This window comes from Lutra lutra, chromosome 16, assembly GCF_902655055.1.
Source record: "Lutra lutra chromosome 16, mLutLut1.2, whole genome shotgun sequence".
Lineage (NCBI taxonomy): Eukaryota > Metazoa > Chordata > Mammalia > Carnivora > Mustelidae > Lutra > Lutra lutra.
The window spans coordinates 38,510,029-38,534,194 of record NC_062293.1 but is presented as its reverse complement, the minus strand read 5'-3'; the positions used below and the strand labels follow the sequence as shown (position 1 = coordinate 38,534,194).

Here is a 24,166-nt window from a genome sequence, read left to right as displayed (position 1 = left end):
CTGGGGTGATGGAGATTTCCCCAGCTGTCCCCAAGCCTCCTCCTTCCCGAGGCCCAGGTCCAAACCCGCCCCTAACCACCGCAGGCAGACGCAGGCTGGAGCCACTCACACACACACTCACACACACACACACACACTTTCTTTTTCTGTTGTTTGCAGCTAATTGTTTATTAGGAGATGCAGGCGCTGCGCCAGTGGGAAGGCTCAGCTTGCTTCGCTATAATTAGGATAATGCACATTAGTCATTTAGTGTAACTCAGAGAACAGCCCCTCCCCTGCGGCTCCCGTGGCAGCTCCCAGGCCGGGCCGCCCTGTGTCTCCCACCCGTGCCCTCTGCCCACCTCCCTGCCCTGCCCTCCATCCCCACCCCCAACCCCCCACCCCCAGGCACCTGCCGTGATGAGGTGTTCCTCCCTCCTCCTCCCCCTTCTCCCTCTCCTGGTTTTTTTCTCTGCCTTCCCTCTTCTCTCCTGACTCTAGCTTTCTCTCTCCTTCTCCCAACCACCACCACCCCCAACCCCTTCCTCTTCCTTGCCTCATTTCCGCCGTCACCCCTTCCCAGCCCTCCTGGGAGCCAGAACCAGCTCCCAGGTAAGGCCAGCAGAGGTGGTCAAGCCTGGGTTTCCAGGCTTTTGGGCAGGGGCAGTTCAAGTGTGTGGCGCGACTCGTGGGGGGCCCACCTCCCTCGGGCCTGCTTCCCTGGAGGGTGCGCTGCCCTTCCCTCCTCCCTGCCCGAGGCCCGAGGACCAGACTGGCAGAGCAGGGCTCTGTCCACAGAAGCCCCCTCCCCTGAGCACAGCAGTGGGACCCGTTGCCTTATCCCCCCAGGCACGTGTGATCTTCCTGAAATCCCAGAAACAGGGATGTTTGGAGTGATGTGGGCTTGGGGTTCTGGGGGCCCTCCATCTCACATGGCCCAAGGTGGGTAGGGGGAAACTGGGAACCAGGGGCTATTCCAGCAGTTTCCTTTTGTTCTGAGAACCACAGCCGCTGGGAGACTCCAGACCTGGCCACATAGGAGCCCCCCCACAACCCCTCTTCCTCCATGCTAGAGCCTCCACCCAGCCCTTTCCACCACAAAGGGGACCTCACATCAGGCCCATTACAGCTGGGCAGACTGAGATTGGCCCTCGCTCTAGGAGTTGTGGCAGGGGGCAGAGGTGAGGATGGGGGTCCCCTCCAGATTTTCAGAAATCAATAAAAGAGCTGTTCCCCAGGGGTGAGGGATGCTTGCCTGGAAACACAAGGCCTCCTTGTCCTCAGCAGCCTGTCTGAGCCTCTGGTCCCCATCCTGAGTTCACAGATGCAGACAGACTAACAGACACACGCTCCCAGCTTCTAAGGGCAGGCCCCCAGAGCAGGCACTGGGATGGGGGTGGGGGCAGGATCCCTGGGCATTTTGGAAGGGACCAGGATTCTGTCCCCAAAGCTGATTAACCCCTCCTCTCCAGGACTCACCCAGCCCAGGAACCCTACCTCTGTGCTCAGTTTCCTCCAGCCCTGGGGTCACCATCTGGACTCCCCCGAGAGGTCTGTCTCACCCCATCCCAGGCTATCCCTTCTCACCCTCTCTCTCTTCATGGGCCCTGAGGCTCTGTAACCTCCGGCCTGGCTGGTGCAGTTTATAGCATTCCCCAGACAGCGCGGAGGCTAGAGAGGAAGGGAGTGAGTGGGCCCAGCCAGGCTCTCAGGACCAGGAAACCATTCCTGGAGTCCCTCCCCTCTGGCTCCGAAGCTCCGGGGCTAGCAGGAAGGTGACCCTGGGGCTAGCAGGAAGGTGACCCTGGCTCCAGGGGCCTCTGACCTGCTGTGCAGCTCTTCCCTCCCCAGGCTCAAGGTACCCAGGAGCAGGACCCGATGGTCAAGGCCAGCAAGGAGGGCCTCCCAGCGGCAGCTCCTTGGGGGTCGTGGCTGCCTGAGCCCCTGGGGCCCTGGCCCTTCTTTGGGCCCCTGGGAAGCCCCCGACTTAGCTGAGCTTGATTCTTCCTCTCCTCTGCCAATGGTTCCTCCTCCCCTCCATTCTTCTGCCTGAGTCTCTCTGATTTCCTTCCTTCTTCTAGAAGATGATGGGTCACAGCTGGTGGAGGTAGGGATTTTAGGCTGAGGGAGCCAAAGGAGTGGCCAGGTCAGGATAGCTGTCCCAGAACAAGAGTAGGGCAGGGTGCCTGCAGGGGGATGACTGATACAGACCCTGTGTGTGGGCCTGTGTGTGTGTGTGCCCGTGCATGTGTTTACCTCAGCAGACACGACCTCCCAGGACCCCCAGTCATACATCGGTTCATGGCTCTGTGCTGGGTGCCAGGGATAAAGGAAGCAATCGCGCAGCATGCAGGTGACCCCTGGTCACAGCAGCAGAAGGCTTGGGCACAGGGAGGAAGGGAGCCAGTCACTGGGTTTTGGGGGACCCCCAGGCCCCGCCTCAGGAGGCTGTGTGGTGTCCCTCCAGTGATGAGGACGGTAACTCTCAAACAAAAGCTGACATTTAAAGAGGCTGACGTGCACAGCGTGGCTGAAGGGCTTTATGAGTCCGCTTACAACCCATGCATTTCCTTTTTGGAGCCTCGAGGTGGAGGGAGGGGCTGCTATGACCCCCCCAGGACAGCTGAGGAAACAGGTACACGTGTGCTCAGCTGCTGCTTACCCAAGCTCACACAACTGATGATGGCAGAGCCCATTTGAGGGGAGCCTTCTTGACCCTCTATTTTGGGGTGGGGACCCTGTCTTCCCTACAGCGAAGAGACAGGGAGTTCCCGGGTAGACGCAGGAAGCGCGATGCTCCTGGCAGTGAGAAGGCAGCGGGGAACTGAGGCAGAGTAGGGGTGGGTGCTTCTCTCCCAGCCCCTCCCCCCAGCTTCTTCCAGCCAGGTGTCGCAGAGGGTGTTACCATAGAGGGAAGCTGCCTCCCAAGGATTTGCAGCCTCCAAGGAGGAGAGCAAGAGCCACCTGGGGGCTATGGGCTTCTGGAAGCTTTGATGCCTCCAGCCCACCCTCCACAGCCCACAACAGGAGTGGTTAGCTCTTGTATGCACCCTGGCTGCTCCCAGCCCAGCCAGGGCTCCAGGCACATGGGGCCTCAGCAATGGGGGGCTCTGGAGCCAGGCTGGGAGGGAGACAGCCCCACCCTGGTGGAGCTGCCTTGGGGAGGGGCATAGCGAAATGGGGGAGGGAAGGGAAAGTGGGGCTGGCAGGAAGGGGAAGGCGGACAGCTCAGGCCCACAGGGAGGCACCCATCCCTCCACTGGGCTGCTCCTCAAAGAGATGGTTTAGGGTAGCTCCAGCCTTGGGTGGGGACGTCCTCCAAGGACCAGCCTGTATGACATCCTTGTCGTATAAGAAGGACAGATGCGTCTCTGCATGATGAGGAGAGCCTCGGGCTGGGCGTAATCCCCTGCTGGCTCTCTGGCCGGCATCTTCGTGCAAGACCCAAACTATTTCCCAGGATGTGGAGGCCCTGTCCTAGCGGAGCAGGCAGGGCAGTGTTCGGGACCCACCGGGCCCAGCTGTCATTTCCTCTTTACTCAGCTGACCTCTGCCTGGTCCAGAACCCACCAGACTCCCCCCACACATGGCACCTGCCCGTGCCTAGGTCACCCAGGTGGCACGCAGGGCAGGGACTATCTGCTTTTCCCCGATGAGGCCCAGAGAAGAGAAGACACGGGCTGGAGGTCACACAGCAGGCCACTGGCTGGTCTGCCTGAGCTGGATTCCAGGGCCCCCCAAAACTTGTACTCCTTCCAGCTACGTGCTGCTTTTGAGCTCCCTGGGATGCTCTGCTCCGTGCACCTATCATCTCTCTACTTGTCCTTTTTAACTTAACAGACACTGACGGAAGACTGCTGTGAGCTAAACAATACATCAAGTGCTAGAGAAAAGCAGGTCGGCCCTTCCCTCCTCAGAATGAAATAACCAATAAGTGTTGAACAAATAAATGAATGAACACTGGGCACGGATGCTGTACCAGCAATTTGCTTATTTAGTCACAACAACGTTAGGAAATGGGTTCTAGGATCCTCGTTTTATAGGTGTGGAAATTGAGGCCCAGAGAGGTTAAGTAACTTACTAAGGTCACACAGCGAGGAAGCGTCGAAGCTGGGATCTGAGTGTGAGTTTGTGTGGCTCCCCAACCGCACAGGTTCTTTCTTTCTTTTTTTTTTTTTTTTTCCCCAATTCCCTTTAAAAAAAAATCTTGGAACAGCTTCAAACACGTTCCTTCATTTTTTAATGACATTTATTGTTTTCCTCTCTTATTTTATAAGCAATGCATGCTCGTTGCAGACAACTGGAAAATACAGCAAAGCCTAAAGTAAGAAAATAACAATCACCGAGAATCCCCACCCCTCAGATATAACCACCATTAGCATTCTGATGTCTTTCCTCCCAGGGTCTGTATCTTTTTATGTAAAATTGGTATCACACCGTAGAGCCAGTTTTATACCCTTCTTTGTTTAGTTCAAACTATTTTGTGAGCATTTTCCCTTCTGAGTCAATATTTTCTTTTTTTGAAAACTAGACCTGTAATGGCTGCACACATCCGTTCTTAAGCATCTGCTTTTATTTAACCAAACCCTGCTTTTGGACACTTAGGTGTTTCTGATTTTTTACTGAGAAACATAACATTGCAGTGAATATCTTTTTACCTAAATCTTTGAGCTGATGTCTACACACGGGATTCCCAAAGGGGAGCCGCTGGGTCAAGGAGCATGAACGGTGTCAAGGTCTTTAAAGCACTCTGAAAGTGCTTTCTAGAAAATTATCTCGTGTACCCTCTGACCATAGGGTGTGTGGAATGCCCCCATTCCTTACAGCCCTTGCTAATACTGGTATCAACTAATTTAAAACACAAAAACGAAAAACCTTCCTCAAGACAGGTTTTTTCCAACCAAGGCACCCCTCTCCATGGTACCTGGTATATTGGTTCATGATTCCCCATTTTGCTGATGGGGAAACAGGGCCTCAGAAATGGCAGGCTTGCCCCGGTGAGATCTAATCCATTAGCCAAGGAAGAGCAGAACTGGAAGCCGGGCACCCCTCCTCCTGGCCAGAGCCGTCTTCCAGGCACCCTCAGAGGGGAAATTCCTCCCCTGAAGCTCTCCTGGGCCAGAGAGGTTTCCCCTGAAGTCCCAGCCCTGCTATAGGCCTAGAGGTTTGAGCTTGACTTGCAGGGGGCGGGGAGGGGGGTGGTTTCACTGTGCAAAGCCCATCCCTGGCCCCTTGACAGCAGACACATGGACCCTGGGATCCTGGCCATCTACAGCAACCGTGTCTCTTGCTGCGTCTCGTTCATTCCTTCATCCATTCATAGATTTGCTGCTTGTGTGTGCCAGGCCCTGTTCTAGACTCTGGGTCCTTCATCATCTGCTGTCAGCAGTGCCAAATTACGCCATACAAGCCACAGCCTTCAGCATCTCCCAACCCTTCTAGCCTAGCGCTGTGTTTTCCAGACCCTGTGATAACAAGGCCTGGGATGCTTGCTAAACATACAGATCGTCGGGTCTCTGCCCTGGCGAAGGGGTTGGTGTTAAGCCCGGGTCCAGCCCTAGAGTCGGTTTGCGCTTGTTTTGTTCACTCCTGCGGAGTCTGACGTTCAGGCAAGTTCGGGAGCAAGTGCCGAAGGGTCCCCTGACAGTGACATCTGGTATGGCACACACACGCTCACACACACAGGTGAGTAACCAAGCCCGCTCCCAGCACAGTCCAGTGCCCTCGGGCCCTGCTGACACCCTGCTAACCCTGCTGTGTCCCTCAGCTTCAAACTCACCAAAGCTAATGACAATCTTTTTTTTTTTTTTTATTCTGATTTGCCAGTGATTAGTTTTAATTTTGGGACAATTAGAGGTAGAAGCAGGAGGCATCTGATCTTGATTAGGTAGAAGCAGGGAGATGGCCAGAGGCATCCCCCGTCTCAGGCCTGCCTGGCTCTAGCCTCCAATCGGTTTGGGGGGGAAAGGGCAGGGCTGTGCGCCTGGAGAGAAAGTGAGAAGGTTTCCTGGGGGTGCCCAGAGGCCCCCACTGTGCTCCCAGACATCCAACAGCCAGCTGAGATGAGAAGGGAGGGCCTCTGTCCAGCCACTGGCCCTGCACAGGTGCCCCAGGCCTTATAAGACAGTAGAATCGAGATTCGTTAACCCAGTGTCTGCCCATACCCCAGTCCAGCTGGAAAGACAAAGCATAACTAAGCAGGTGCCTCCTGGTATTGGGTGTGGCCTGAGAAGGGCGCATGGGCCTGCCTTCGGGGAGCATTCCCAGGAGTGACAGATGAAAGAGTTTGGCGATCATTTGCGTGGTCACACACACCAGGGCTGAGCTCCAGGTCGGTCAGAGCCTGAGCTGGACAGAGCCAAGAAGTAAGGAAGCACAATCCAGGTGGCCATGGTGAGAGGCGGTGCCAGGACCCGGCACAGAAGGATGAGGGGACCCCACACCTCATCTCCTGCCCTCTTCTCTTGGGTGCTGGTGGGCCCAGTCCGACGCCCTTGGACACGGGGCCAGTGAAGCCTCTATTCTTGCTGTCATGTCTTTCTGGAACAAGAAAGGAATGATGAAGGCCACTGCCTCTCAGGGGAGCATAACCCAGAAGCAGCCCTGGGTTGCTGTTCCTCAAGGGGCTGGGCAGGGAGGGATGGGAGTACAGGCTGTGGCACCCACAGACACCCCCCTCTGAGATACCCCACTGTGAAGAGCTGGGTGTACCTGCCGGGGTCAGCTCAGCGGGAAAGGGTCACATGCTAGGTGTGGCGTCAGGAAGGGGCTAGGAGTGCCTTGGCTGCCATCCTTATCCCTGTGCACTCTCCCAGCCCATCTTCATCCCTGGTTAGGTGTCTCCACTCCCTACTGGGGAGACTGAGGCTGTGAGGGGCACACATAGCCAATCCCCTGTGTGAGTCTGCTTGGGCGGCCCTCTCGCATGGCACCACAGGCTGGGGGGCTAAAACGACAGACTCTTGCTTCTCAGTGCCGGGGCTGGAAGTCCGAGGCCAAAGGGTCGGTGGGGAGAACTGCTCCTGGGCCTCCCTCCTTGCCCTGCAGCGGGCCGCCTTCTCCCTGCGTCTTCCCGAGGCCTTCCCTCTGGGTATCTGTGTCTTGATCCCATCTGCTGGTAAGGACACCAGTCACACTAGATTGGGGCCCACCCTAATGACCTCATGTTACTCTCATCACCTCTTTGCAGGCCATGTCTCCAAACACAGCCACATTCTGAGCTCCTGGGGGGTCCGGCCTTTCATGAATGAGTTGGGGTGGGGGGTCACAATTTAACTCCTAACACCCCTCATGTGCCCGAGAGGATGTGGAGAAGCCCTTTCTGTGAGAAGGAGAGGATCCCGGGGCCAGGCCCAAATGCCTCAGGAGGCCCGAGGCTGTGTACACAGAGAAGAGCCCGGTTGCCGCTCCAGCAGGGAGGCCGCTCCGAGGGGAGCTGAGGCAGGACAGGAAGACAGGGTCAAGCCTGGTCCTCAGGGCGAGCTGGTCCAGAACACGAGAGCAGGAAGTAGGGGTCTGGAGGGCAAGTGATCTGGGGAGCAAGGGGAGCAGGGAGAGGGGCCAAGCCTGAAGACCAGCTAGGAGCAGGTGTGCGCCAGCCCATGGGAGCAGCTGCCCCCTCTGTTGGGGGTCCAGGCTGTCCACCACTCACACCCCTACAGCACCTCTCGCCGCCCCCACCCCGAGCTCCCCAACCTCAGATCTGTGTAGATCTTCTCCTCCCCCACCCGCGGTCCTTCAGGAAACTGTCCAGCAGCTCTTCCGTCCTCAGGCTGGGCCTGCTCCAGGCTGAGATGCAGGCCAGCGTGCACACTTGCACACACACACACACACAAGCGTGCACACACCTTCCCACAGAGCATCCCTGAAAACCTGATCTGTCTGCCGATGGCTCCACAGGTCTCCCCTTCGGCCCCCGCCACCCCCAGAACACTTCCAGAGCCTTTCCCACAGCCCTGGGGAAACTGAGGCCCAGAGAGATCGAGCAGCTTCCCTCAGGCTGCAGAGTCAGTGAGCCCAGGAGACCGGGGGTTACTCCTGGAGTCTCAGAAGCACTCACCGCCCCCACAGAGGAGACTCAGGGCCCTGGAAGATAGAATGACTCACGGTGGTGACTGGAGGGGCTGTCGTGTGTCACGACGACATAAATACAGACACTGTAGCGCCCTAATACTGTCTTTTCTGGTTCCCCTGTCTGAAAGCAAGCTGGTTTTTTTTTTAACACAGATTGCTTCCCCTTTCAGAAACTCAGCCTCCTTATCCGCTGCTGCCCAGCACTGGGACCCCTCTCCCTCAGTGCCACCTAGTGTCCCCTCGGATGCTGCAGGAGACACTCCTACCCCACATGGCACCCCAGTCCGTGGGCAGCTCCTTCAGAGAACTCCATTCATTCACCAAAAATCCACTGAGGGCAGAGGGGTGCATGCAAACATGGTCTCCAGTCCCCTCCTCCATGCCCCCATCTGCTGCCCATCTGGTGGCTTCTGCCCGCGTCATGCCTCCCAGGGGTCCAGATGGCCCACAGGGAGCTTGGGACAGTGAGAGGGTCAGAGGGGACTAAGTGCCACTTAGCAGCGTCTGGGATCTTCCAGGGACAGTAAGCAAGGCAGGGACAGTGGTTATGATCTCTGCAGCCCCACCCGGCCTGGATAGGGAGCGCTTACAGCTATGGCAGCCGCCCTTCCACAACCCCAGCGGGACAGGCATGGCCACCCCTCCCCATCCCAGCCCTGGCCATCCCGCCACCCAGAGCAGTGCCCTCCTCCGTCCCCTTGGCCTCTTATCTACTCTCAGCATCCCTATGAGGGGGCCGATATCACCATCTCAATTTTAGATGTGGGAACCAAAGCCCAACATGGGAAGTAATTTGCCAACGAGTGTCACAGGGAGAAACTTGAACTTGAGTCTTGAAATCTTTGTTTGCCTGCTTCTCGCTGCTTCCCAAGCAATTGGCTGGCTCCTTGTGCCCTGGCTCAGATTGTTGTCCTGGACCCCAAATGTGTGACTTGGGCCAGCCTCCCAACAATGGCGAGGGTCAGAGACTCCTGGAGTAACTGTGGGGCAAGGATTCCTGCCAGGAAGGCTCTCCCCATCTCTCCAGGCATCTTCCTGTCCTCCTCTTGAACTCAGCTACCCACCTCTAGCCCACCAATGGCAGCCAGCGTTACCCCACAGGGTGCAGAGCATCCAGGGGGAAAGGTGGCCCAGGAACAGAGTTCTCCTGGGAATGGAAGAAGCAGTCTGCTGGTTAAAGCATGGGCCGCACCCCCATGGGCAGTTTCCCCAGCTGGTCCCAAGGGCCACTCAGAGAGAGCCCTGAGCAGGTGCATGAGACCAGGTGCCACTCCTCTTAGAGCACCTGACTCCAAGGGCCTATGCCCTGCCCCAAGCCAAATGCTGTTTTTTCTGAATGAGGAAATTAAACCACAGATTTAAAAAAAAAAAAAAAACAATAGGATGTAAACACCAGAGCCACCAGAGTCTCCAGAGCTGGGAATTTTTAGTCCATTGCCTTTATGAAGAATTGGCTGGGAAGGTTTGTAGAACTGTCAAGGTTTCTTTGATGGTGATTAAATGACAAATGTGCATAAACTTCAAGTAACCACTATAGCGTTGATTGGGAGTCTCCTTGCAACGCGGGTCCCCACCAATCAGCCACACTTTGTGGAAGGCTTGCTCAGTGCACAGCTTCATAGATAACTAACTTCCACACAAGACAAGATGAGAGGTTCCCTCAAAGAAGGAACATCCCAGGAATTGAGGTCATATCTTGGAGGACTTCACGGAGGAGGTGGCATTGGCGCTAGACCGTGGAGGAAGATTCCTATCTGGATGTATACAGTTAGGAAAGGAGTGAATGTGACTTAGAGGGCATGGCAGGACCAAGGAGGGGAGATAAGATGGCATTGGCGAGTGCTAAAGCCAGAAGGTGTCCGGTCACGTTGGCAGTGGGAACTTGGGGGGAACAGTGGAGAAAGGGGAGCCTGAAACCCCGTTGTAGAAGGTCACAGTCCAGCTCAAGGTGAGTTTGGAGTTTGTTTTGTAAGCAAAAGGGAGAGATTATTTCCTAATATTTACAGACAGTGACGTGGCATTGCCTAATTTATAGAGTGCTTTCTTACTTGATTCTCGAAAACAGAACAGTGTCAGCACCACATCCTTCAAGATCAGCATTGTTATTATTACCCTGATTTTAAATATGAGGAAAGTGACTCAGGGGGTCCATGGCAAGATCCAGAACTGCTTCTCAAACCTCAAACCCCTACATGTTGGTCCTTCCTATTCCTTGACAGTCTCCAGCGGGAGTTGGGCCGGCGGTGAGGGGCCCACAACTCCCATCTGTGTCCAGAACGAGCACATCACTCCGCTGCTGTGGAGGGAAGGGATGCCGGAGAGACGATTACGGGGAGAGGGGAGACCCAATCATGCCATGTGTCGTTGTCCTAGCAACAGCATCCATGCCAGAATTGGGGCAGGGTTCCGGGGATGGAGGACGAGGACAGCTTGGGACACACCCCAGAGTCAACAAGTGGAATTGCTAGAATTTGGCCGGGTTCTGCACAGATCTGGGGACCAGAGACGTCAGACCTAAGGCCCACGTTGTGTTTGGGAGACTGGGGTCAAATTCCCTGAGTGTATAGTGCATGGGGTGGGGGGAGGAGTAGGAAATAAGGGATCTCTGGGGGCCCTGCACCCTCTTCGGCAGTTGGGGCAGGAACGTCCTTGGCTTTGAGAGTCAGGTGGCCCGGGGTTCAAATCATACTCCTGGCCCCTGTCGTCAGGTGACTTGGGTAAGTTGCTTAAGCATTCCACACCTTGACCTGTGAGATACAAGAACAGGCTCTCAAAAAAAGAGAAATTATTTATAGAAAACAGATCAAATCCAAGGAGATGGTAGAATACCTGGCTGGGAGGGTCCATCTGAGCATTAAACAGGCCAATGCCTGCGGAGTGCTGAGTAGCTTGTAACCCCCAGAGCCCCCGCCTTCCCAGGGCCACACTCCACTCGCAGCCCTTTGTGCACACTACTGGTAAATCTTCACAACCACATTTCCAGGCAGAAGCCCATTTTATCCTCATTTTACAGATGAGGATGCCAGGCAAGAAAGCCTCTAAAGCTTCACCATGCTTTGCGATGCTATCAGGCCTACCCCCGCCCCCATGCTGGGGCAAAAGAGGCAGTGGTGAAGGGGGAAGCGGGGTTGAAGCTGACGCCCCCCGCGGGGGTGGGAGGCTGGGGTGCCCAGAAGTCCCAGCCCAGCCTCCGCTGACCCCTCCAGGCTCTTGCCTCTGTCTGTCTCCAGCCTCCGGCCGCTCCCACCCAGCCAGCCCCAGCCCCCCTGGGCCACAGGCCAGCCCCGTGCTGCCGGTCAGCTACCGCCTGTCGCGGACTCGGCTGGCCTTCTTCCTGCGGGACTCGCGGCCCCCGCCGCCTGCGTTCGCCAACGGCTCCCTTCAGCGCTCGGAGCCCTTCGTGGTGTTCCAGACCAAGGAGCTGCCCGTCCTCAACGTCTCCCTGGGGCCCTTCAGCACCAGCCAGGTGGTGGCCCGGGAGCTGCTGCAGCCATCCAGCACCCTGGACATCCCTGAGCGCCTGACCGTCAACTGGAAGGTGCGAGCCTTCATCGTCCGCGCCCGCGTGCCCGCCTCGCAGCCGGTGGCCCAGGTGCTGTTCTATGTGGCTGGCCGCGACTGGGACGACTTTGGCGTCACCGAGCGACTGCCCTGTGTCCGCCTGCACGCCTTCCGGGACGCCCGGGAGGTCAAGAGCTCCTGCCGCCTCAGCGGGGGCCTGGCCACCTGCCTGGTGCGGGCCGAGCTGCCCTTGGCCTGGTTCGGACCCCCCGCCCCCGCCGCGCCGCCCACCACCCGGCGCAAGTCTCCGGACGGGCTAGACCCGGAGGCCACGGGGGAGAGTCAGCAGGCCGAACTCTACTACACCCTCCATGCCCCCGACGCGTCGGGCGGCTGCGGGGGCGCACGTCGGGGAGCCGGGCCAGGGACCGGCGCCCGCGGCGAGAGCCCCACCCAGCACCCCCTGCTGCGCATCGGGAGCATCAGCCTATTCCGCCCGCCCCCCAGGAGGGCCCTGCAGGAGCACCGGCTGGACAGCAACCTGATGATCCGCCTGCCCGATCGGCCCCTCAAGCCTGGGGAGGTGCTCAGCATTCTCCTCTACCTGGCCCCCAACTCCTCCTCTCCCTCCAGCCCCAGCGTGGAGCATTTCACACTCAGGTAGGGGGCTGGTGGGTTGGGGGGGGGGGTCTGCCTTCCCTTCAGAGGTCAAGTGCATAGCTCGCTGCCTTGTAAGGGCGAGCCCCTGCCTGCCTGCCTGCCTGGCCAGCATCCTCTTCCATTTATCACTTGAGCAACTTCAAGAAGACACCTTATTTACCTGAGTCCGTGTTTTCACTGGCTTAATGACAGCAAAAATTTCTGCCCGACCTCTGGCCTCTGTAGCTCAGGTAAACGGTCAAGGAGAAATGTCAGTTTTCACAAGCATAGGTATCAAGAATGAGAGAATGGGGTTGGAAGGGCCCATAGATGTTAGCTAGTGCAACTCTCTCATTTTAGGTGAGGAGACCAAGGCCAAAGAGAAGAAATGGAGATGAGAGAGCAGCCCATTGGCTGGGAGCCAAAAGATGAGCAGTAGTCTGTCCATGTGTCAGGACATTTGCCCAATCCTGGAGTTGGGAGAAAAAATTTCCAGGAGTCCCAGCCTTTTCTACACCCTGAACAGGATACAGTTCACAAATTCAGAAATACTTTAAGTCGGTCGTATCAAGGGCCCTACCAAAGTATCTCCCTCACCCCAGGCATTATGCATAGGACCCAAAACATTGCCATTGACCTCCAACTTCTTTGAGTTAAATCTTGCCTTCTTAAAGTTCAGATATTCCTGGGAGGGATAGGCCTGATTTATTGATACATGAATGTGAATATGTTTTAAATCAGTCATCACAGATCTTGGGCTGCATTAACAGGAGTAGAATATGTAGAATTCAGGAGGTGGTCACTGTTCTTCTTTAGTCAGTATTAATCAGAGCACAGCTGAAGTGTTTATTTCGTATAGGCCACAATGCCCATGTGTTTAGTGTCCAGAGGAGGGTGACTAGACCTAGTTGCAAGGGTTGAACCCTAACTGCAAGGGTTAACTTGAAGCTATGGCAAAAAGTAACAAAGAAGACTCAGGGAACACCTGCCCCCCTCCCACTGTCTGAAGAACTGTTACAATTGAAATGAAGGAGAGTTGTTCTCTCTTGCCTGGGCAGAACCCATGACTGTTATACTTCAGCTAAATGTAGGAAAGGGGTTTCTAGTCCTTACGGGCTTTCTAAGAATGGAATGGAATGTGTGCAGTAGTGAGTCTCCTGTCACTGAGGTATGCAAGTAGAGACTTGATAAAAGTTTGGCAGAGAGATATGGTAGAAGCGACTGAAGCCTCCACGGAGGGCTGGAGGTTTCAGCTACATGATATCAGATTCCCCAGGTTCATCTCCAGCATTGAGTCCAGGATAATTTACTGGGGTGAATTACTCACCTGCTCTCCCTACTCCCAGCCCCATCCTGGGGTTGGGGGGCGGGATTGGCCAGGCAGGCAGTCACTGGGCCCTAGGCTGACTGTCTCCCTTTCCTTTTTTCCACGTTGTCCCAGGGTGAAGGCCAAGAAGGGTGTGACCCTTCTGGGCACCAAGTCACGGAGCGGCCAGTGGCACGTGACCTCGGAGCTGCTGACTGGGGCAAAGCACTCAACAGCTACCGTGGATGTGGCCTGGGCCCAGGGCACCCCACTGCCCCCCTGGTAAGCACCTCTGCCCACCTCCTTGCTGGACGGCACCGAGAAGGGGTGGGGGGACCCTTGATGGAGGAAGCCAGGCTGGCAGCAGGGCCGGTGCTCTGGTGCTGGGGACTCTAGGTCCAGGCTGGGGCACCTGGGGTGACCGGAGAAGGCTCGAAGGCCCCAGCTGGCAGGCTGCCAAGGAGGGCTCGGGGGGGGCTGCCCACCAAGGGTTTCAGAGCTTCTGGGCCACTCGCAGCCCTTCCTCCCGGGCTCTGCTTCCTGCCCTGACCCTGCAGGGAAGGCCAGGGGCCGCTGGAGATCCTGCAGCTGGACTTTGAGATGGAGAACTTCACCAGCCAGTCAGTCAAGCGGAGAATCATGTGGCACGTCGACTACCGCGGCCACAGCGCCCTGCCTGACCTGGAGCGGGCGGTCACCGAGCTGACAGTCATCCAGCGGGATGTGCAGGCCATCCTGCCCCTGGCCATGGTGAGCGGGGCAGCGGCCGGGTCCGTGGACGCGTGTGTCTGTCATGGGTGCCTGTGCGTGACCAACGTGTGCCTGGCTGAGCGTGCGTATGGATCAGGGCATGTGTACGTGGGGGCCTGCGCCCAAGTGTGTGACTGTCCTGCACCCAGGCGTGCCTGTGTGTGGAGGGGTGTGTGCGTGTGTGTGTGCACGCGCACGTGCGTGCGCACACTCGCTGGAAGCAGGCGGCACTCTGTGCCTGGTACTGGAGTAGGACTGCAGATGCTCAGGGAGCCAGAGGTGGGAAAAGTCACCCATGGAGAGGCCACTCAGGAGAGGCCTCCTGGAGGAGGGGGTCATGCGGTTGAGCCTTGAAGGACAGGTGGAAGGAAGGGCTCATACAATCAGAGATGGTGAGGAGGGTGATCTAGGCAGGGATCCCGTGGGCAAAGGTGTGGGGATGGGAATGGGAGTAGTCTGTCGTAAGGTGCAGTGCATGTGGGAAGGGTGCCATGAGGTGGTAAGGCTGGAGTGATTGTCTCCAAACAGCCCAGGGCACCTGCAATGGCCAGAGGGACAGTGGGCCAGCCCAGGGGCACCTGGAATGGCCAGGCAGATGTATTGGATGTGACTCTGAGAGGCATATAAGTTTTTTTTTTTTTAAGATTTTATTTATTTGTCAGAGAGAGAGGGAGAGAGAGCGAGCACAGGCAGACAGAATGGCAGGCAGAGGCAGAGGGAGAAGCAGGCTCCTGCTGAGCAAGGGGCCCGATGCGGGACTCGATCCCAGCACGCTGGAATCATGACCTGAGCCGAAGGCAGCTGCTTAACCAACTGAGCCACCCAGGCGTCCCGAGGCATATAAGAGAAGGTGGTTGGGGGACCCGGGAAGGGCTATTTCATGGTAGCGGAGGGAGGTAGACCAGAAGGCTACAGCAGGAGGCCAAGCAAGCAGAGCATCTGAGATGAGTGAAACTGGACAGCTGCATCTCTGCGCATATGTGTGCAGGTGTCCCCAGGGGAAGGCCGTGCAACCGAGGGGTAGGGTAGTCAGGAGCCTGGACTTGGCTGGCGTGTCCTGGGAGAGTGGAGGAACACAAGTGCCCTCACTCAGCTGGGCCCCACCCTCCCTGCAGGACACCGAAATCATCAACACGGCTATCCTGACGGGCAGGACGGTGGCCATCCCGGTCAAGGTCATCGCCATCGAGGTGACTGGTCTCGTCCTAGATGTCTCTGCCTTAGTGGAATGTGAATCTGACAATGAGGACATCATCAAGGTGGGTTTCTTGGAGATGGGGGCCCCCTGGGAAAAGGGCCTCAGACCTTCAGGGGGAGCAGAAACCCAAGCCAGAGGGGAATTCGCATCCCAAGCAGCTCCCCGTGGCAGGCAAGAGGAGGAGAAACTGTGGGGTGGGGGGTGGCAGGAATAGCTTCAGGCATCCGTGACTAGTGGGGGTGAAGAAAAGCCCGGGTACTGCTGGTCCTGGAGGGCTTCCTGCAAGAATATGAAAGAGACCATCTGGCAGGCAGAGCGGAGCAGGCAGATAGCCTGAGCTCAATCCAACACATCAAGTGATGACTGAGCCCCTACCCGGACAGACACCGGGCAAGGCAACAAGGGTGGGAAGGGGGCCTCTCGAGGATGCGCCCTGAACCCAGTGCTGGTGCCCGCATGGAGGAGATTCAGCTCAGAGATGAAGCCCCAGAAGCATGTGAGTTAAGGTTATATAAGGAAGGACCTGCTCAGGGCCCACCCCCACCCCTCAAATCCTCCAACTCCTACAGGCCCCTTCCACAGCTCTCTCCCCAGAGACCCACTCCGGGCCCCAGGTCCTCACAGCCTGACAAACAGGACAGCCGTCTGACTCAAGGGACCCACCTAGTTTGCCACCTCCCCAGGAGGGCTTCCAGATTTACCCCTTCCGACAGCAGTCACAGGCAGTGGGACAGGCAGTGATGCAGGAGAGCGGCAGTCCTGGTGTCAGTGTGGTGGGTGAGCTGTTTATCGGGCCAGCCTCCAGCAGGTACCCAAATCAGATGATCAGGAAAGGGAATCTGTTCTCTGAGCCTGTAAATAGCTCAGGCTGAAGGAGAGCAGGAGGAGTGGGCCGTGGGTGTCCTTCTCCCTCTGGCTAACTGGGGCTGGAGTGTGTATGCTCTGTCTCTCCACACTCTGCCCCAGATCCCCCCAGCTCTGGGGAGCTGGAGCCTCACCTCATCCCTCCCGCATCCAGGAAGAATGACCCCTCACCCTGAATGAGCAGGAGCAGATGGCTTGGTGCCTGGGGAGTAGAAACCTTGCCCAGGCCCATGGGACTTTCTAGGGCTGGCAGGCTGGGACAGGAGAAAAACGGACCTGCTTGCAAAGGCCTTCATCCTGCCTCTGCGCCCCAGGCTCTGCCACTCCGGCTGCAGAGTAGACCAGAACAAAGTCTTGACTGCTTAGATACCAAAGGGAATTCACAAGGATTCGAAATGGAATTTGTTTCCCCTCTCGATGGAATACACTTGGGTTCTTTATGGAGTTTGCCAGCACTCAGGGTGGAATTTGCCAGCCTTCAGATGGAGTTCTCTGCCTTCTGAAGTGGGAAATGAGCATTTCTGGTGGGGCTGCTGTCCCACGTCCTACCACCCCCACCTGAGATGATTAAGGGAGCTAGCAGGAGTTTGCGAACAGCCAGGGGCTCATGAGAGATGAGCCAGAGTCCTGGCACCCTCCCTGGCCCCCAGCAGAGTCTTCAGAATATCATGAGCCCACCAGCCACATGATCAGATCCTCCCCAAATGCGAGGGTGTGCACCCATGGGCGTGTACCAGCAGGAACACCTCAACGCATTGCACATGAGATTTACTCCAGAGTGTGCCAGGTACCTACTGGGCACACTTGACGTATACACCCACCCGTACCTGTCCTGCGGACTGGCACAGGTGTCTCCCGAGATGTGTTCGGCAGGCATGTGCCCACCCAAGGAACCTCTGGGAATGTAAGTCGGGGTCCTGGTGGGCATGCATTTGTACAAGCTGTACCCACTGGTGGCAGCCAGCCACCTGTCTGTCCTGATTTTTCCTCTCTCCATCCCCTACCTCTACCCCTGGCTAGAACAGTCCCTGCCTCAGAAATTAACCAGCTGCTTATTTTCCGGTGGCCGCAGGGCCAGAGGGGGCCAGGGGGGCAAAGGGGGCCAGGGGGGCCGGGGGGAATCATGAGTTCAGGACACATCCCTCTCTACCGTGGAGTATGCCACCAAAAGACACCCACGCCAGGGCACAAGAAGTCATGTTGGGAAGGGGAGCCAGCTTGGGGTCCCTCAGCCTTAATGCTCCTCTGAGGTGTGGTCTGCGCCATCAGAAGCAGCCTCCTGTAAAGGCAGCTGCATGTTCACCCCTTGCCAGGGAGCAAGAACCCCCCAGGGTAGCCACTGAGAGATGATGATCTATGAAGAAATAATGGGAACAGGGACACCCAAAGCTAACACCTCCCTCTTTCCCCCTCCCCAGGTATCCAGCAGCTGCGACTACGTGTTTGTGAGTGGAAAGGAGTCGCGCGGGTCCATGAACGCCAGGGTCACCTTCCGCTATGACATCCTCAATGCCCCTCTGGAAATGACAGTCTGGGTCCCCAAGCTGCCCCTGCACATCGAGCTCTCGGATGCACGCCTCAGCCAAGTGAAGGGCTGGAGGGTGCCTATCCTCCCCGACCGGAGGTACAGCCCTTCCACACACTGGATACTCGGGATACTCACAGGTGGACACGGCCCTGGCATGGGGTCTGATCCACGTATGTGTATGAGGCACCGGGTGTACACAGGCTGCTGGTCAGTTAGGCAGTCAACAAACATTTACTGATCAGGTACTGTGTGCCAGGCACTGATGGGTGCTTGAGACATGGGGTGAGTATGACCAGTGCCTGACCCAGCCATGGTCTGGGTCCAGCAGGGAGGCTGTCCTGTACATGCCACAGGACATGGTGGACACAGGAAGCCCTCTGTGTGGGGAATCAAGGGGCACAGAGGAGAGAACCATCTCTTCCTCTAGGATAAGTCAAGGCAGGCTTCCTGAAAGAGGTGACTCTTGGCTAAGTTTTAAAGAATGAGTGGAAAGGAGTTGGCTGGGAAGACAGGGTGAGAGAGCAGCCAGGCCAAAGACAAAACCTGTATGTGGGTGCCTCAGCCTGTGAACGCCAAGGGCACACTCGTGTGTACCAACCCAGCCATGCAGTGACTCACACCAGGATCCCTCACTGGGAGGCACCTCATGCACCTGAGTGTGCATCTCAAGGGCATGTACTCCATTCACCCCTCACTGCTGCTGGAGGGAAGAGCCAGCAGGGCAGAGGGAGGAAGAGGGGTGGGCAGCGAAGTGGGGAGGGGGGCTGGGCTGGGGGAGAAGTGGTGTTCAAGGAAGAGCTGGGCTCAATTCAATTATGCAGAGATCAGGAAGAGCCAGGCCGTGTGGATCAGAGTCTCTCAAACTTGAACGTGCACGTGGTCGCCCAAGGAGCCAGTTAAAGTGCCGATTCTGACCCAGTGGGTTTGGGAGGGGGTCTGTGATTCTGCCCCGGGACCAGCTCCCGGGCTGGCTTTGAGTTCACAAGGGCGTAGTGCACTGTGAAGTGAGATAGGCTGGGTTTAAATCCTGATTGCCGTTTCCTAGCTGGGTAACCTTGGACTACTTAACACAAACTCTCTGTACGCCCCATTTCTTCGTCTGCAAAATGGGCACGTTAGCATGTACCTCAGCATGGTGGTGAGGATGAGTCAGCCCAGGTGAGAGAGCCCTCTGTGGATGGATATTCTGGTTTCTTTTCCACAGCAGTAGCAAAACGTTAACCATGTCCTTGGCTCGCTCTCTCCAGAGCGTGCTCTCCGGACCTCGAATCTCCTGGTTTTAACATCTTCGGCAACCTGGATAGGCTGAATTTCCCAATTCATCCAGTCCTGCCTCCCTTTTGCTTCCTGGTGCTTGGCTCAGTTTACCTCTCTCCTCTTGGGTTTTCCTAGAAGCAGCAGGAGGAACCAGGCCACACATTCCACACGCTGCTTGGAAATCTCAGCCAAATCTCCAAGTTCATCCCTTCCAGGCTCTGTTCACACCCAGCTGTCAGGGCACCCCCAGCCGAGCAGTCTGGCGCTCTGAGCAAGGAGTGCCTTCGCCCCAGTTGAGAGGGAGAACAGGGCCAGGCGTGTGCTCAGTGCTGAGAAAAAGACCGCACTTGTCAGGGTCCGACGCCGCTGATTTCCAGGCATGGGTGAAGACCCACAGAGGCCGAGGGTGCCAAGGGAGGGGCAGGAAGTTACCTTTCTGGGAGAGAAAAGGCTGGGGACACCTGGCTCCCGGCTGGTCAGAGACAGAAGGAGTGGGGCCGGGGTCAGGGGCCGGGGTCGGGAGCCGGGGCAGAGCCCGCAGCCCGCACGGGTGAGGGAGTGACTTGTGCAGGTCGGAGGCCGGTGAGAAGCCCTGACCCCTGGCCTCCCCACTCCAGGTCGGCCCAGGAGAGTGAAGACGAGGACGAGGAGGAGGAGGAGCGGCGGCCGAGCGCCAGCCGCGGCTGCGCCTTGCAGTATCAGCACGCGACTCTGCAGGTCTTCACGCAGTTCCACACAACATCGTCCGAGGGTGCCGACCAGGTGGTCCCCATGCTGGGCCCGGACTGGCTGGTGGAGGTCACTGACCTGGTCAGCGACTTCATGCGGGTGGGGGACCCCCGAGTGGCACGCATGGTGGACAGCAGTACTCTGGCGGGCCTGGAGCCGGGCACCACCCCCTTCAAGGTAGGCCCAGGGGCACTGTGCGGGCAGAGAACACAGATGTCCCAGGAGGGACAGGGATTCTGTCCCTGGGATCAACCCCGGCAGGACCCCAAAACACACTCGCCCCGCGCCCTGCTCCCCCCACCTCCTGAAACCCCACTGTCAGAGGTTAAGATCCTCTCACTTCTCCTTGGAGGACAATCTCCCTGCAAGACCCGGCGACCTTTACCAACCCCATATGGCTCGGTGTGGTCCCTGAGAGCAGGTTTGAGTGAGGAGACGGGGCTCAGAAAAGGGAATTTGGGGACCTAGGAACTCAAGTCTGACCCTCCTCCTCTACAGCTGGGTGCCTGGGTAGAAATCTGCCCTCTAAGAGATGGTGAATAGCGTGACCCACAGGCTACAAGCCGCCTCCAGTTGCATTTATCTGTAAAGCGGCTGATTCATCACTGAAACATTGGGGGCTCTCTTGTTTTTAAAGATCTAGACTTCCGGTTTTACAGACAATGAATCTGGCAACCCTGGGCCTGCCTTCCCACCTGGCACTAACTGGATGGAGTCAATACTGCATGAGCACAAGTTCTGTTTGCCACAGTCCCCACCACTCCCTTTTGTATCCCCAAGATCAATCACTATTTATCAGTGTGTGGGGCTATTTTTTACCCTAGAATCTGCCCACCTCTCTCATCTGTGTTCCTGCCTCGCTCCTGCAAGCCCCTGAACTTCACTTGGCCTCTGGACCCTGGCTCCCAGCTGTAGCCCTAAAGCAGGGCCCAAGAGTCCAGCCTCCCAGCCTGCCCACTCCCACCCCCACGCTCTGGCCCTCTCTTCCAGCAACACTGGGATTCTTTTATGTCTGGGAATCTTGGGGATGCTGCTTTCCTGGCCTTGGCCCACCCCTGCTCCACTCTGTCTCAGGTGGTGTCCCCACTGACGGAGTCTGTACTTGGGGAGACGCTGCTAACAGTGACGGAGGAGAAGGTCAGCATCACACAGCTGCAGGCCCAGGTGGTGGCCAGCCTCGCCCTCTCCCTGCGGCCTAGCCCAGGGAGCAGTCATACCATCCTGGCCACCACGGCTGCCCAGCAGACCCTCAGCTTCCTCAAGCAGGTAACCGGGTGCCCAGCCTGCTAACCGGGGGGCTTACAGTGTGAAGGCAATTCCAGTTTGTCCTTGTGCCATGAGCCCCCCAGATTCAGGCTTTAATGGAAGATCTGTCCACTATTGGTGCCCAGCACACCTGGCCCACCCCGTTCCACTGCCATCTGCACAGGGAGTCCAGCCAAGATCTCGCTTCTGGCACCTGCCACCCCGAGATGTTCCTGCTGAGGGCTCCCCCTCCCGGATTCTCAGACAGCCCATCACCTCTGCCTCCACCCCTAGGAATTACTCTCACCCATATCTGGAGCCCCAGCTGCAGCCCCCAACAGATGCACCGGGGCGCAGGACAGAGACAGAAAGGTGACAGGCAGGAGCACAGGGAGCAAGAAGGCAGGTGTCGAGCACTGAGCCTGGAGTCCCCCTGCCCCTAACTTGCTCCGTGACCCCAGGCCAATCCCTTCTCTCAGGGCCCTGCTTCCTCATCCGCAGGGAAGGCAATTCTCAGAATGTTTTAACAGAGGAGAAGGCTGGGATGGCATATGTGTTCTCAGTCTCCACATGTCTAATGGGGATGATCCCAAGGTCAGGCATGGAGATATGGGATTACTCCTGCAACAAAGGGGGCTCGAGGTCGACCCAAGGCAGAACATACGTTCAGCTTATCAAGGGGAGAAGGACGACTGGACAAGGAAATTCTTAGGGCAGTAACATGCCCCTTACCTGCCCACAACCTCCAGAGGAGGACTTCTTGCTCCCACAGTTCTTCCTAAGCCCTGCCACCTGCCAGGAACAGTTCCAGGGCTGGGAATACAGCTGGGACCCAAAGTACCACAGTCCCTGTCCTCAGAGACCTCAGCATCTGCCCAGCACCTAGCAGGGAAGCCAGCCAGGACTAGCTCTCTGACTCCCGTCCCCTTCTTTCTCTTCCAGGAAGCCCTTCTAAGCCTCTGGCTTTCCTACAGTGATGGCACCACAGCCCCCCTCTCCCTCTACAGCCCCCGGGACTACGGGCTGCTGGTGAGCAGCCTGGACGAGCGGGTGGCTACAGTGACCCAGGACCGGGCCTTCCCGCTGGTGGTGGCGGAGGCCGAGGGTGCCGGGGATCTGCTGCGCGCAGAGCTCACCATTGCCGAGAGCTGCCAGAAAACCAAACGCAAGAGTGTGCTGGCCATGACCCCCGTGGGCCTGCGGGTGCACTTTAGGCGGGACGAGGAGGACCCCACTTACGACTACCCGGGGCCCAGCCAGCCAGGCCCCGGCGGGGGCGAGGACGAGGCCCGGGGAGCCGGCCCCCCGGGCACAGCGATGCCAGCAGCTGAGGCCCCAGGCCCGGGCACTGCCAGCGCCGTGCCGCCCACGGAAGACTTCCTGCCGCTGCCCACCGGCTTCCTGCAGATGCCGCGCGGGCTGACGGACCTGGAGATCGGCATGTACGCGCTGCTGGGCGTCTTCTGCCTCGCCATCCTCGTCTTCCTCATCAACTGCATCGTCTTCGTGCTGCGCTACCGGCACAAGCGCATCCCGCCCGAGGGCCAGACCAGCATGGACCACTCTCACCACTGGGTGTTCCTAGGCAACGGGCAGCCCCTGCGGGTGCAGGGAGAGCTGTCTCCGCCCGCGGGCAACCCACTGGAGACCGTGCCTGCCTGCTGCCACGGCGACCACCACAGCAGCGGCAGCTCGCAGACCAGTGTGCAGAGCCAGGTGCACGGGCGGGGCGACGGCTCCTCGGGCGGCTCGGCCCGCGACCAGGCCGAGGACCCTGCCAGCTCGCCCACCTCCAAGCGCAAGCGGGTCAAGTTTACCACCTTCACCACCCTGCCCACGGAGGAGCTGGCCTATGACTCGGTGCCCGCCGGCGAGGAGGACGAGGAGGACGAAGAGGACCTGGGTTGGGGCTGCCCGGATGTGGCGGGCACCACGCGGCCCACGGCACCCCCAGACCTGCACAATTACATGCGCAGAATCAAAGAGATCGCGTAGAGGCGCCGTCCCCCGGGGGTGGGGGTGGGCTCTGTGGGGGACATGGCTGGGACCCCCCTCACACTGACGCAGGCCGGCCGACATGGATTTTGTACTCCCTGCCCCTGCAGCTTTGCTCCGTGCTGGGTGGCCGCCTACCCTACAGGGTCCTTCCCGCCACCTCGCCCCATACCCGATTCTGCCACCCAAGGTGGAGGGCTCCTTCCTCAGGAGCTTCGAGGAGGAAAGCAATCCCGGGCCTTGTTCCACTCTTTCCAGACCTCCTCCCATCTTAGACAACCCCCTGCCCCAAAAGTGAGGCATGGAGGCCAAGCTTGGGGTGAGGTGGGCCACACTGTGCCCCTGCCCCCCGTGTCCCCTGTCTTCCCCTGTGTTGGGGGCTTTGGGGGGCCTTGTGTCACAAGCTGCACAAAGACTTTTCTCAAACCACTATTCAGGGATTTCTGTCCTGCAGGGTGGGGAGGCGGCAGCGGCCTGCCCTGCCAAGGATCTTGCTGTGGACAAACTATCGGTGGTGGGGGGTGGGGGAGACACTTGTAGCATCTGCTGGCTTCTGGGTGCCCCTGGTCCCTTCCCAGTACCTGGGAGCTGACCCTACAGAGGGGTCTTGGGCCAAGCCAGGCACCTTCCTGAGATCTCAGGACTCCCTCCTCTGTCCCAACTGGCTGTGGGCAGGGGCCTCAGTGGGGAGGAGCCCTGGGTCTGCCCCTCGAAAACCATACCCCAGCACTGTGGTCTGGGCAGCCCAGGGAAGCCGGGTCCCCCTGCTGAGCCCACAGCGAGGTCAACACCGCGCCTTAGCCCCACCCCTCCTGCTCTGCTGACCATGCCTTCCTCTCCACAGGGGCAGCCAGCCACCCTCCCCCCAGGAAGCAGAATCTGGTGGGGGGGGGGAGAGGGTACCAGGGGACAAGCTGTGGAGGACCTTGGGACAGGCCAAGGCAGCAGGGAGCCAGGCGTCTCCCCACCCCTCCCAGCCCACAGCCACTTCTCTCTTGGGTTCTACCCACCACTGTGTCTGATTTTCTTAAATAAATGGGGGTGACCAGACTGGACCGGAGCAGCAGCTCCTGGAGAAGAGAAAGTGCATAGTGCCTGGCTC

At 58.1% G+C, this 24,166-nt stretch overlaps 1 protein-coding gene across 1 annotated transcript in view; it reads left to right on the top strand.

Annotated features, from left to right (window-relative positions):
• The window catches only part of TMEM132E (transmembrane protein 132E), a 54,133-nt gene extending 29,985 nt beyond the window's left edge, over nt 1–24,148 (top strand). The window contains exons 2-9 of the mRNA XM_047708927.1: nt 11,283–12,213; nt 13,634–13,780; nt 14,056–14,248; nt 15,364–15,507; nt 17,729–17,934; nt 19,713–20,001; nt 20,899–21,090; nt 22,012–24,148. Of these exons, the coding sequence (XP_047564883.1) occupies nt 11,283–12,213; nt 13,634–13,780; nt 14,056–14,248; nt 15,364–15,507; nt 17,729–17,934; nt 19,713–20,001; nt 20,899–21,090; nt 22,012–23,064 (3,155 nt within the window). The 3' untranslated portion in view covers nt 23,065–24,148. The remainder of the gene's footprint in view (nt 1–11,282; nt 12,214–13,633; nt 13,781–14,055; nt 14,249–15,363; nt 15,508–17,728; nt 17,935–19,712; nt 20,002–20,898; nt 21,091–22,011) is intronic.
• The last annotated feature ends 18 nt before the right edge of the window (nt 24,149–24,166 follow it).